We start from the raw sequence: 13,877 nt of genomic DNA, 5'->3' as shown, positions 1-13,877 counted from the left end.
TCGAACATTTTCAAAAACTTCTGTTTTTACAAAACTCTCTTTGAAAGTTTATATTTCTTTATACAAGTATTTGGCATATTTTAACAGATGAATTTGCTTAGAAAATTTATTACTATAAGTCATATGGAAGCTTTTTTGGACGTTTGTCTTAACAAAAATTGATATGTAGATTTATATTCAGAATGTTGTCTTTGTTGGTTGGGAAAATAAACGGTTAGTGGAGACGGCTTACAAATACTCACTCTAGTCTCTTTAAACTCTGTGTTGTGTTGTTTATTATTTCAAAGGTGTATTATTAAAGAATGTAAATGATTTATGTTCGTTTGAGTGTAACGAATAAGAGCATAACTTTGTATAAACTAAGATAGATTTAAAAACTTGAATTGTTACCAATAAGATATAACCTAGACGGATATATGTACAACCGCAGACTCGGATATAAAATGTTTGCACATTTCTGCTTTGTAGGAATTGTTTTTTGTATTAAGAATGCGGCTTGTGATTCAGGTAATGTTGAGCCGGGTCAATGTGTGTCGAGATTTGATTATGATTATAAAGTGCTGGAGAAATTATCTCAGTTTGAAAGAGAAATTAAGGAGCTAAAGCAAAAGGACATGTGTGAAGGTTGGTCATCATTTTTCATTTTATTCACAAATCTTATTATAAAATGTATAAGTTGTATCAGCATTTCATTTCTTTAGTTTTGGATACGCATATGATCAAGCAATCCTCACGTTGTAATTATACCTTTATTTTTCAGACTTGTTTAGATGACAGGTGTCAAGTGTCGTGCAACAGCTGCAAAAAGTTGCCCGGTGTTGCTATATTTTTCTGGTCCTTCGGGACCATTGATTCCAACACTTTTTAGTATTGCTCAAGCCAGTGCTAGGCGACGAGAGGGACGTTGTACCTTTTAATTACATCTGATTTACAGACTCATTCAATCCGAGACTGTAAATTGTCGTGTAATTTTGTTGTCACACTTTATTCAGACTTTTAGTTCAAATTACAATTTTGCTATTGTTTGAACTAGATCCATACCTTTCGATATATATCGATGTGTCATAAAATTTCCATTGATCGTCTGCCATTCAAAACTTGTTTTAGAGTGTACAGAAGATCTACAGATGGTAGAACGATGGAAATAACATAAATAATGAAAATCCCATTACGTGTTTGATTTAGCCTGTTCATGGCAGATTTTTTTCACGATTCCAGCACCGGCTTATTCCGCTACCTGATTTCAATAATCTGCCGAAAGGATCTGTTTTCCTATAATCTATGTATTTGTTTTTATTCTAGATAGTCAAAAGGTTGCGTTTATGGCACAGCTATCAGGTACGCTCATTAACCCGGCAGTGAATACTGTAGTTGTTTTTGATAGAGTCAGTACAAATGCTGGAAATGGATACAATTCTGGATCAGGAATGTTTGTCGCCCCAGTGAAAGGCTTATACAGCATACATCTAGTTGCAAGCTCAAGATCAAAAGCAACAACCAATTATGTAAGTTTGAGACATCATGGTTTTTTACAGTCTTAAAAATGATGCTTGCCTTTACATTATGCCTTTTTCGATGACTATAATATACAGTATAGAATGTAAAGAAAATTGTTAAGGACAGGAAGTTTCTTTTTTTCTTTTGTTCAATATTTTTTGCCCGTTTAAATTGTTAATAAGCAGTCCTTCGCAACTATCTTAAACATTAAAACTTAAATTGCTTTTATAACAAGGGTATACAACACAGTTTTTGTAACAAATACTACACTGACAGCATATGTTTCATTCGTACTATATCAGATAATTATTGTATATCTAAAATCGAATGAACATATGTTTCTTTTTAGCTTCATCTGTACATTATGCACAATTCCTCTCAAGTTGGTTATATTTTCCTTGACCAGAATTCTGACTACTCACTGATGAGATCAACCGCTATCATACTTCAACTTAGCATTGGCGACACGGTGTTTGTTAAGATCGGAAACACAGGAGCAAGGGGCCACCTGGTAGGCTGTTGTTTCCATACGGTTTTCAGTGGATTTTTAATCAATTGACGTTTTCTCGATTATAAGCAATCAAACAGACTATGTCACAATACAGACTATTGTAAGATGTAATACAAAGTTGTTGACGAATATGCTTCAATTAAGAAAAATAATATGAAATATAAACGTGGAAAAACTGTGCCCTATAAGAGCTTAATTTGCAAACAACTCTGCGTTTGAGAAATACCTTATGGTATAATTGATTTCTGACAGCAAAAAGTAATTGATACATAACATTCATGGAAACAATCAATATTCAATTGGAGTAATAGTCGTTTTGTTTAGAATAATTAGAATAAAACTTTTTTTATGATTTACCAATAAAACTCACTAAAAACAGAAACTCATTTATTTTTTCTCAGGACCACCGTTAGTTAAAACCTTTTTATGTTTTTGAGAGCATTACTGATTTATCCGTGAACATTTTATTTGATAATTTCACAGTTCTACCGTTCTACCTTTAGTGTTTGTATAAGCTCAAGGATATATGCTGCTATAGGTATATTTTAATTCCCGAGTCCCAAGCTCAAATTCCCTGAAAATATTCATCGCTTCAATGAGTTTACTATTCGGCAGGATAACGCCCTGATAAAGTCACTTACTCTTTGTCTCATAGCATGGAAAATAGAACAAAATTGTGTGTAATGACTTGGATGTTGAATGACATGATCCTTAACGTTATTAGATGCAAACTTTATTGAGAAGAGAACCGTGGAGATGGTAATAGAACACACTAAATCTGTCCCAAATATGAAGACAACATTGTCTTTTTGATATATCGTTTGTTGTTTGCTTAAAATAGTGTTTTTATAAAACACTTGTCTTGCGAAGGTATGAATGTCTAGTCAGATGTGAAAGTGTTGTTGACAAATTGTTATAGTAATAGTTATTCGCCATCTTGTTGCTTTTGAAAGGTTTCTGATAGATACACGCAGTAACGTTTCTTATGTCATATCATAGCTCACGCTTATTCATTTTGGCATTCACTATCTTTATCCGTCATTCATGAGTAAGTAAATGTCATTTATTCATCCGAACATTCTGAAAAGCCATTTGTTATTTGAAAATATTATGAACTCCCATATTGACTTTACCGTAGAGAAGGAAACTGTGTGTTTTAATATTATATCATATTATGTATTAATACAATAAGTAGTTTAATGTTCAATGTCTTTTCCATATTATGTTTTTAAGATGATATAAATATCAGACGAGATTTTCCATTAATCTTGAATGTACGTTACAGAATAAGGACATTTTAATTCCGTTTAAGTAAGAAAACAATAGCAAAACAAATCTTGCTAGAAGAATCAAACAACAAATTCACTGTGTGTGGTCGCTCCGCGTTGGAACACCACTTCGTACTGTAAGTGAGGTTAATGATGTAAGTGGGGACGCCATCACCCTCTTAAACTCATTCCTGAACAAAGACCCTGTCAAACAATAAAGGAGAAAATTTAGACTGTAGTTACTCCAATATACAACTCACGATCACGCTAAATAGTTGGTACTTCGCTAAGGTATGCTCATCAACAGTTTTGCCTAACTCAATCACGTTTAAGTAAACACCATAAGGGACAGTTGTCACAAGGAAAACGGTGCAGAGGGTGAAAAACATTTTGTAATTAGATTTATTTCTAGACGGCTGCCGGGTCATGTCGACAACAACTCCTTCACTGCTGTGTTGCACACGACGAAGTGCTCTTCTACTCTTTATCAAGGAAATTGCTACAATGACGTTTCCTAAAACAATGAGTGCAAAGGGTACAATAGAGCCGATGATAAGAAGCAGTTTTCTCCATACGAAGTTATAGAATTCTAAATACTTCCCTGGACGCAAAGAACACATTTGGATAAGTTTCATACGTGTCACATTATTTCCTGCAATGTTAACCCGTCTTTCCATTAAGACACGGCCGTAAATTAAATGTCCGTTTAGTAACATGACGATTATTACCAAAGTGATACAGATAATTACTGCATTTCTAGATGTCATCCTAGGTTTGGCTATAAATGGAAATAATGTGACAAAAGCTCTTTCAGCTGTGATCAAAACAATGGTCCAGTTAGAAGTCATTCCAGACGTGTGCACTATCCATCCAGTAACTAAGCAACTGAAAGAAGACGCCGTCCTCGTATCAATACTAAACACGGCCTTGACGGTTTTATTCAAAGATGCCGAACATAACAATGTTGTGTCACACACAGATAAGACAATGAAATACACGCATGTTGATTTCTAACGAAGTTTACGCGTGAAAAATATAATCAAACTAAGAATGTTTCCTAAAACACCAATAACAATTAAAGTAATTGGAACGAGTTTCCAAATCCAAGAGGCTATGTAGCACTCTAAAAAGCCTGATTGTCCACATTGAAAGCAAACAAGGTTGTCGTTCGTAAGCTTCGGCATTATGAATTCAAAGCTAATGTGTTGTTAGATGTTACTAAATTGTCAACAAGTTAAAAAAATATTGTTTGTTCTGAAAGTGTTATAGAAACGGAACCAAAATCTCTTAACATTTACGGCAAGGAATGAGAGCCCTTTTATATCTTACCATTCTTACTTTTTTTCCAATAGTTTTTGTAACATAGGAGAAATACTCTCAAATCGGAAAATATTTAATACTATATTGTACTAAACTCTCAGAATGTTTTCAGTAAAGGATAAATTATTTTGTTTAATTTGATATACATTAATGCGGCAATGAAACATTATTCAAGTTATTATTCTTCGCCCATTAATCACAGTTAAAATCATTTTTTACTATTGAAAAAGACCAAAAAACTGAAAACAGTTTTAATTCAAGTATGTTTATGTAAATGCATTTTCTTTTCCCACTTCGTACTTTATCATCAACTGAATCAGTTGGAAAAAAAGATTATGGGAAATCAAATGATTATGTACGTCCTTTTGGAAAATCCATTTGATGTTGAATTGAAGTGGAAACAATAAATGCCCAAAACATACCTGCACCTGATTCTACAAGTCACTTTATACATGTACACTTAACACATGTACATATATGCCTACCACCGGCAAAATGTTAGCAGTAGCAGTAGCAACATTATGAAACGCAAAGTTCGCAGTAGTAGAAGCAAAGCTGTAGCAGTAGCAAAATTATAAAACGTGAACTTTGCAGAAGCACACCAGTAGCAGTAGCAAAATGATAAAACGTGAAATTAGCAGAAGCAGTAGCTCACTAGTGACAGTAGCAAAATTATAACTAATTTAAAACATGAAAACATGAAAAGTAGCACAGCAGTAGCATTAGCAAAATTATAAAACGTGGAAATGGCAGTAGCAGGAGCAAAAATATGAAAAGTGAAATTAGCAGTAGCACAACAGTAGCAGTAGCACAGCAGTAGCAGTAGCAAAATTATTAAACGTGACATTGGCAGTAGCACAGCAGTAGCATTAGCAAAATGATGAAATGTGAATTTTGCAGTAGCAGTAGCAAAATTATTAAACGTGAAATTGGCAGTTTACTACATCCAGTTTGTGATTCTAAATTGTTAAAGACCGTGTATGTTGTAATTGACATTACGCAGCCTGTCAATCAAGTTGGCAGGGGTGTTACAGATAAACCAATCGGCGATCGTTATCAGTTTCACGCTAAGATGTCTGAGAAGTCCGCCATTTTTCTTAGACAAGCGTTTTGTATAAGACAATGGTGCAGCAGTATTTATATTGAAATTATCAATTTCCTGGTTGGGGACCACCAAAACCGGACAACCACCAAACCCGGACGGTCCCGAAAATGCCTAATTTAGTATTTTCTTTGTTCAATGGTTGTAAGTCACTTTTTTATCAACAATAAATGCATGTTTTTTTCTAAAATTAAGTAAATAAATTTATTTCAATCTCCGTAAAAGGTAATATTTTAATGTCTATTTCAAGAATGTTGACGTTGAAATTTGGGGGTCAAGAAAGAAATGCCTGACCTCATATACCAGCCATAATCATTCGCAGAGTAAACAATAGAATATCCAAAACTTCAGCATTTGTTGCTGAAATATTGTACATCATGTTAAAAATCAAAAATAAAAACACCCAAGCTTTTTATCATGGTACTGTAGTGTAGACAATTTAGGTAATTTTGATACCCTCCTTGTCAAGCCTCAAATATAAGTGTCAATACAATCAGAAATAAACAAACTAGTGTGTTAGTAAGGAGAAGAACCTAGCTGAACTGTGTCAAATTTTAATATCTCTAGGTTTAAAATTTTAAAATCTGTACGGAAAAATGTTCAAAAAGTGTCCGGTTGATGGTCCCCAACCAGTAAAGCTATTTAAACGGTTTATCTAAGTTACGAAATATCCTGACATATTAACAGATGGAGTCAGTTCATTTTACAAAAACAAAACTATTAGTAACTTTCTATATATGAAGATAATAAGTTATATAGCAGGTACGAAAGTTAAAACTGGCTATACCACATTCCATTAAACAAGGAAAAAGTTTAAACAAATACTCTATTCCTTCCTTCATTACAATTATGTCAATTCATAATCACATAATATATTAAAAGGTCTCAGAATATCGTGTCAAAATCCTGCAGTAGAAAGAAAAACTTGCAAATATAATGAGAGAATATGTAATAAATATTTTAGGTGAAGTTATCCTATCTAAATATTTCTATTAAAGCTATATGAATTAAGATTAAATATTAAGATACATCTGCTTCAATAACACCTTATCTGATAACAGTTTTAATTTAAAGCCGAGGTCTGGTATATTCGAAACTTATTTTGAAGTGAATAATATTGTGTTTTATCACGAAAATATCTAATGTACAAATATACATATAATCATATATCATACAACAAAGTTACGCATGGGCAATTTTCTCATTTAATTTTGACAATTTATGCACAAATGCATTACATACGTATAAGTGATTTCGCACATAAAACCACAAAACCATTTGTTAATGTTACTGTTTCATTGATATAATTTTACTTTTATATGTTCCGCTACATCAATTTTAACTATCTTTGAATTTGTACACTAAAATGATATTTTGTCAGTAACATCTTCCTTGAAGTCAGCGAGATATATAACAAGATCTTTGCCTAACGTTTTATTCATCATTAATGCGTGAATGCAGTTATTTATTACTTTTTTGAATACCATAATACATTGAACTATTCAATAAAAGCATTACAATTTTATATATACCAAATTATATAACATACATTCATTAGTCACTTAAGCGGCATGACAGTTTCGCGTAAACGTCGGCACTGTCTTTTGTCTAAGGTTCTGAATGACCGTGTCACGTAAATTAGTGGGCGGAGCAATCTCTGTTCTGGCGTAATGTCAATTAAGGTTGTTACCAATCAGTAGTCTATGATTAATGAGGGTCCATCCGCGAGTAAGGGCACACAATGTAGCTTCCGCTGCCGATTACGGACCCCGGACATGTCACCAGTCAGGCCCTTAAAGAGTTAATTTCAAATTACAATGTGGTGATAATTCACCTCCATGCAATTTCCACGGAGTATTAGCCATATATATGAATTTTGACCCAAAAGAAGGTCACTGTACGGCGGTCAATGAGAACCTAAATGTACAGTAACCTGCGGCAAATTGAAAGGGTAGCTCTTTCAAGAGCTGTTGGTGCCAGCAAAAGGTCTGCCGTTTAAGCCGTCTAACCGTGCTAGGGGCTCACGCACCCTAGCACACCATCCTCGTCGACCCAAAGCCTACTTTGTAGGGTTACTCCCCTCGGCTTTAGTCAGGACATCGGCAGCTGATACGCAGCACAAGTTCCGATCATTTTCGCCGTCCCCAGTGTCGATGCCTGTGTCTTCTCAACAACGTACAGGTACCGAGGGGAAGAGAGAAGTTGTTACCACATTTAAGTAAATTTATTTTACATGTATATAACTATGCATCTAAAACAATTTTCTAAACATCAAAGAATATGTAGCATATGTACTGTAAATAGTTGTCCACATTATATGTAATCAGTTAAATATATGCATTCCTTTCTTATTGAAAAAATTGAATTAGACTTAACTTTTAAATTAACTTTCTGATTACCTCTCTTTATTAACATGAAATGTAAATTCGGTAATATGTTAACAAATAATGTTTTTTTGAACTTACAATATTGATAAATCTTCATTTGAGCATTATATTTATGATATGAAACCATAAGAAAATGAGTTACAGGATCTTTAATTTCTTTTGTAGTTGATGTTGAATAACAAAATATGTACACTTAAAATCCTCATATTGTGGAAGTTGTAATACGTGTGAAATTTAATTGTTGAAAATATATTATTCATGTCACTGTTCAGCTATTTCTGTGCTATGCTACGGCCACTACTACTACTGCATTGCTATTGCTACTGATGCACTTCTACTACTACTACTGCCACTGTCACTGACACCATTACTGTCACTACCACTAATACTGCCACAGCCACTCCACTGCTTCTGCCATTGCCACTGCTTCTGCTACTGCTTCCCCATACAGGTACTGTTACTGCCATTGCTATTGCTACTGCTTTGTTTTTGCAACTACTACTGTCACTGCTAATCAAAATGCCACTGCCACTGCTATTGCTTCTGCTACTGCCACTGCCACTGTCACGTCTACTACTAATTACTTCTACTGCCACTGCTACTGCCACTGCTACTACTAATTACTGCTACTGCCACTGCTACTGTTACTGCCACTGCTACTGCTACTTCTGTGCTATTGCTACTGTTGTGCTGTTGCTCTTGACACTGGTACTGCCACTGCTACTGATGTGCTATTGCTACTGCTGTGATTTTGCTACTGCTACTGCCACTGCTATTAATACTGTCACTGCTACTGTCAACGTCACTGCTACTTCTACTGCAAATGCTGCTGCTGCGCTACTGCTACTGCTGTGCTACTGCTACTGCCAACTTCACGTTTAATAACTTTGCTACTGCTGTGTTACTGCTTACTTCATGTTTCCTTCTGCTGCTACTGCTTCTGCCTACTTCTCATACATACCAAAGAAGGAAATAGGCAAAAAGAATTTAAGCAAATAATGTAACATATCTTTTGCATTCCTAGACAAGTTTACAACTTTATATTATCAAAATATGTTTCAAAAGATTTCGTGAAAGAAAGATTTATGATCATTTTGAAAATAAATTTTGAGAATCTTAATTCCTTTACCTATGTAAACATGTCTGCCTACCAAATATACTACTCAACTTTTGCTAAGCAACATATGTTTGAATGTGATTTTTTTTGGGATAATTTTATTAACCCCTTGCAAAAGGTTTTAAATGTTAATTTACTGTTTTATCAATTCAGCTGAAGGACGAATTTAACCCTATATAAGGTATGGAAAGCGTTTAACGTCTGAATCAATAAACAGTTATGCAAGCTTTTTACCATTATAGTAACATCACTGATTAATTCCGTCCGTTCTGTTCGGGTCGTTCATTTCTGTTTGTTAGATTCTTAGTTTACAATATCAGTATCATTTTATGTTCACCGTGTAAATATATTTTTTTGTTATAACACATACATTACTTTGTCCCAGAAGATGTTAACTATTTTTTAGATCGTCGACATTGAGTGCAATTTAAAGTTGAACTTTTATTATACATCTAATTATACATCTAATTGCTAAATATAACTAAAATTATGTTTGTTATTTGTATATGGTAAATGAAAAATTGACGTCGAGATAAAATGTAGCCGGGGCTGTGACAAAACATATGGATCATCCCTCGTAAATTACCGTGCTGAATATAAAACGTTCTATACATAAGTGGTTTGTATAAACTACGATAGATTTAACAACTTGAATTGTTACCAAAACGATATAACCTAGACGGATATATGTACAACCACAGAATCGGATATAAAATGTTTGCACATTTCTGCTTTGTAGGAATTGTTTTTTGTATTAAGAATGCGGCTTGTGATTTAGGTAATGTTGAGCCGGTTCAATGTGTGTCGAGATTTGATTATAATTATAAAGTGCTGGAGAAATTATCTCAGTTTGAAAGAGAAATTAAGGAGCTAAAACAAATGAAAATGTTTGAAGGTTGGTCATCATTTTTTATTCACAAATCTTATTATAAAATGTATAAGATGTATCAGCATTTCATTTCTTTAGTTTTGGAGTACGCATATGATCAAGCAAGCCTCACGTTATAATTATACTTTTATTTTTCAGACTTGTTTAGATGACAGGTGTCAAGTGTCGTGCAACAGCTGGTGTTGCTATATTTTTCTGGTCCTTCGGGACCATTGATTCCAACACTTTTTAGAGTTAAAATTGAGTATTGCTCAAGCCAGTGCTAGGCGATGAGAGGGACGTTGTACCTTTTCATTATATTTGATGTACAGACTCATTCAATCCGAGTCTGTAAATTTTCGTGTAATTTTGTTGTCACACTTCATTCAGAATTTTAGTTCAAATTACAATTTTGCTATTGTTTGAACTAGATACATACCTATCGATTTATATCGATGTGTCATAAAATTTCCATTGATCGTCTGCCATTCAAAACTTTTTTTAGAGTGTACAGAAGATCTACAGATTTTAGAACGATGGCAATAACATAAATAACGAAAATCCCATTACGTGTTTGATTTAGACTGTTTATTGCAGACATATGTCACGATTCCAGCACCGGCTTAGTCTGATTTCAATAATCTGCCGAAAGGATCTGTTTTCCTATAATCTATGTATTTGCTTTATTCTAGATAGTCAAAAGGTTGCGTTTATTGCACAGCTATCAGTTTCTCTCATTAACCCGGCAGTGAATACTGTAGTTGTTTTTGATAGAGTCAGTACAAATGCTGGAAATGGATACAATTCTGGATCAGGGATGTTTGTCGCCCCAGTGAATGGCTTATACAGCATACATCTAGTTGCAAGCTCAAGATCAAAAGCAACAACCAATTATGTAAGTTAGAGACATCATGGTTTTTTACAGTCTTATAAAATGATGCTTGCCTTTACATTATGCCTTTTTCGATGACTATCATATACAGTATAGAATGTAAAGAAAATTGTTAAGAACAGGAAGTTTCTTTTTTTTCTTTTGTTCAATATATTTTGCCCGTTTAAATTGTTAATAAGCAGTCCTTCGAAACTTTCTTAAACATTAAAACTTAAATTGCTTTTATAACAAGGGTATACAACACAGTTTTTGTAACAAATACTACACTTACAGCATATGTTTCATTCGTACTATATCAGATAGTTATTGTATATCTAAAATCAAATAAACAATGAATTTCAATGTAATGTTTCTTTTTAGCTTCATCTATACATCATGCACAATTCCTCTCAAGTTGGTTATATTTTCCTTGACCAGAATTCCGACTACTCACTGATGAGATCAACCGCTATCATACTTCAACTTAGCATTGGCGACACGGTGTTTGTTAAGATCGGAAACAAAGGAGCAAGGGGCCACCTGGAAGGCTGTTGTTTCCATACGGTTTTCAGTGGATTTTTAATCAATTGACGTCTTCTCGATTATAAGCAATCATACGGACTATGTCACAATACAGACTAAAGTATTGTTAGATGTTATACAAAGTTGTTGACGAATATGCTTCAATTAAGAAAAATAATATGAAATATAAACGTGGAAAAACTGTGCCCTATAAGAGCTTCATTTGCAAACAACTCCGTGTTTGAGAAATACCTTATGGTATTTTTGATTTCTGACAGCATGGATTTTTCAATAATCAGCAAAAAGTAATTGATACATAACATTCATGGAAACAATCAATAAACAATTGGAGTAATCGTCGTTTTGTTTAAAATAATTAGAATAAAACTTTTTTATGATTTACCAATAAAACTCACTGGAAACAGAAACTCATTTATTTTTTCTCAGGACCACCGTTAGTTAAAACCTTTTAATGTTACTGAGAGCATTACTGATTTATCCGTGAATATAATATTTGATAATTTCACATTGAAAACAAAGATGTAGATAATGTTATCTATGTATCTTGTGAAAATTATCAAATTAAATATAATTTCACACTTTTCAAAGAAAAAACTCATTTCTAAAGATTTTTCCCATGTGGTACCTGGCTTTTATCTTTGCAGACAAATCCAACATTATCAGGGTTGTTTACAGCAAAGGAAATTTAAAATTCATAAATAACTTAAATTTCAAACGAATTGAAATATGAAACTTACATTAATTCATTCAATTTACCAGTCACCAAATATCGTCTCTAATTTTTCATTTTATTGTAACAGTCTGCAAATTGCCCTCCCATCATTATGGAATAAGGCAATACTGCTCTTTATGTTATTTGATTTTTTTTTAAGAATATGGTCTCCAGTTAATTTGTGTTTATTGAACCAGAGGGATTTGTCCTTTAGTGAATTCTGAGGTAACAAATCACTTCGCAAATTAAATGAAGAACACTATTTGAAAGTAAATCAATCATATTGTTTTGTAACACCTATAAAATATACAAAACTGAATAAATTTTATAATCAATATTGTTGTAAGAAAAATAAAAGATTGTTCTTGTAGGACCATGGTTTGTGTTTTTACTTTCATCAATATGATCTTGAACATACTTAGTTTCAGTATTTCTGCTTGAATACAGTTTTATTGTCCTAAGAATATGTTGTGTGCCTATATAATTTGTATCAATACGCAAGAGTATAACCCTTTTTTTCATTCTATTATGTTCCCCACCTGCAAACACACTTAAGGTCATATTCTGCTTTTCATTGAATGACATGTATAGTCATGTTGATCGTTTCATGTTCACGGTATTATGAACTAATATGAGTACTACGATAATAAAAGATTATGCTTCAACAGGTGCTTATAGGCGTTGCTAGTTGATTGCACTCACAATTACATCGCTAGTTTTGTCGAAATCTCAGCGATGGGATGCCACATAAATAATATCATATTATATTTCATTAATCGTTATGGAAATAACACCAAGTAGGAGAAAATTGCATGATATCTAAAGCAGCTTTATGTAGTACAACATACTTAGTATTCGAAATACAAAACTTGCCAGATGTCTCTATTGTATTTAAGGTCGGTTTTATTTCCTTCTATGAACAAGATATGGAGGATCTTTTGTATAATAACTTAAGACAAGATATAAAGTTATAAACAGGGTAATATACTGAAGAGCATTTGAGCATGGAGAGAATGTTCGCTTCGTTTCAATTAGCGTTTGAAAGGTCAATTTACGATATATAAACATAGTTATGTTTCTTAAAATCCAAACAATAATTTTTGCATCAAATATATAGCTTTATACACTTTAACAGAAGGTTCTGATGTCAAGTCACAAATCTAGTTCTAAATGCCCCCCCCCCCCATCTTTCTCGAGCCGTTTTTCGGGACTCTGTAGACGTTAAAACACGAAAAAATATACGTTTATTCTATAAAATGGTTGGTACGTTTTGTTATCATTTGCCAAATATCTGATATGCATGATCACTTTTTTATAAGTGAATAAAGATCTTCCACGTACCAGTCATTTTAAAACCATATATTACATGACATTTGCGCGGAGGAAGGTAGTCTAGTACAGGTGTAACTCTCCAGGAACGATGGTTAGGAAACTACCCGCCTATATGACTGAAATACTGTTGGAAAAAGGCGTAAAAATGAAACAAACAAACAAACAAACAAACATGACATTTGTGCTATGCTGCTTTGTACTTTATTGTGTCTAACAGCATTTCTACACAGACAAAATGCACTAATCTGTTTTGCTTTGGCAATATGATTACCACCTGTTATATTATAATATTTCTCTCTTGCTCACGTTTGTTTGTATATTATGCAACGAAGGAATTTGTTTATTACTC

The 13,877-nt window shown here is 33.3% G+C and overlaps 2 protein-coding genes across 3 annotated transcripts; both read left to right on the top strand.

The window, feature by feature from the left end:
• Positions 1-271: 271 nt before the first annotated feature.
• LOC132714766 (complement C1q tumor necrosis factor-related protein 3-like) lies at positions 272-2,672 on the top strand. Of its 2 annotated transcripts, none has more exons than XM_060697693.1 (3): positions 272-624; positions 1,303-1,505; positions 1,904-2,672. In XM_060697693.1, the coding sequence occupies exons 1-3, from the start codon at positions 417-419 to the stop codon at positions 2,054-2,056; spliced, it is 564 nt and encodes a 187-aa protein (XP_060553676.1). In that variant the 5' UTR covers positions 272-416; the 3' UTR covers positions 2,057-2,672. The 2 variants fall into 2 exon arrangements, with proteins under 2 accessions (XP_060553676.1, XP_060553670.1); XM_060697687.1 differs by having other exon boundaries at positions 279-624; positions 1,847-2,672.
• A 7,137-nt stretch (positions 2,673-9,809) lies between these two features.
• LOC132714705 (complement C1q tumor necrosis factor-related protein 3-like) lies at positions 9,810-12,523 on the top strand. The gene is made up of 3 exons (XM_060697622.1): positions 9,810-10,097; positions 10,763-10,965; positions 11,323-12,523. Exons 1-3 carry the CDS (start codon positions 9,890-9,892, stop codon positions 11,530-11,532), a joined length of 621 nt encoding a protein of 206 aa, XP_060553605.1. The 5' UTR covers positions 9,810-9,889; the 3' UTR covers positions 11,533-12,523.
• The last annotated feature ends 1,354 nt before the right edge of the window (positions 12,524-13,877 follow it).

The sequence above is a fragment of the Ruditapes philippinarum genome, unplaced genomic scaffold (genome assembly GCF_026571515.1).
Source record: "Ruditapes philippinarum isolate M1 unplaced genomic scaffold, ASM2657151v2 ctg2229_1_1_1_1, whole genome shotgun sequence".
NCBI lineage: Eukaryota > Metazoa > Mollusca > Bivalvia > Venerida > Veneridae > Ruditapes > Ruditapes philippinarum.
Note: the sequence above shows the minus strand (reverse complement) of the source record. Positions and strands in the feature narration are given on the sequence as shown.

Excerpts from the sequence above, each read along its gene's own strand:
- LOC132714766 (XM_060697687.1), top strand. The coding sequence starts at position 417 with ATGTACAACCGCAGACTCGGATATAAAATGTTTGCACATTTCTGCTTT. Across the intron at positions 625-1,302 it reads GCAAAAGGACATGTGTGAAG|ATAGTCAAAAGGTTGCGTTT; the intron begins GTTGGTCATCAT and ends TTTTTATTCTAG. Across the intron at positions 1,506-1,846 it reads CAAAAGCAACAACCAATTAT|CTTCATCTGTACATTATGCA; the intron begins GTAAGTTTGAGA and ends GTTTCTTTTTAG.
- LOC132714705 (XM_060697622.1), top strand. The coding sequence starts at position 9,890 with ATGTACAACCACAGAATCGGATATAAAATGTTTGCACATTTCTGCTTT. Across the intron at positions 10,098-10,762 it reads ACAAATGAAAATGTTTGAAG|ATAGTCAAAAGGTTGCGTTT; the intron begins GTTGGTCATCAT and ends GCTTTATTCTAG. Across the intron at positions 10,966-11,322 it reads CAAAAGCAACAACCAATTAT|CTTCATCTATACATCATGCA; the intron begins GTAAGTTAGAGA and ends GTTTCTTTTTAG.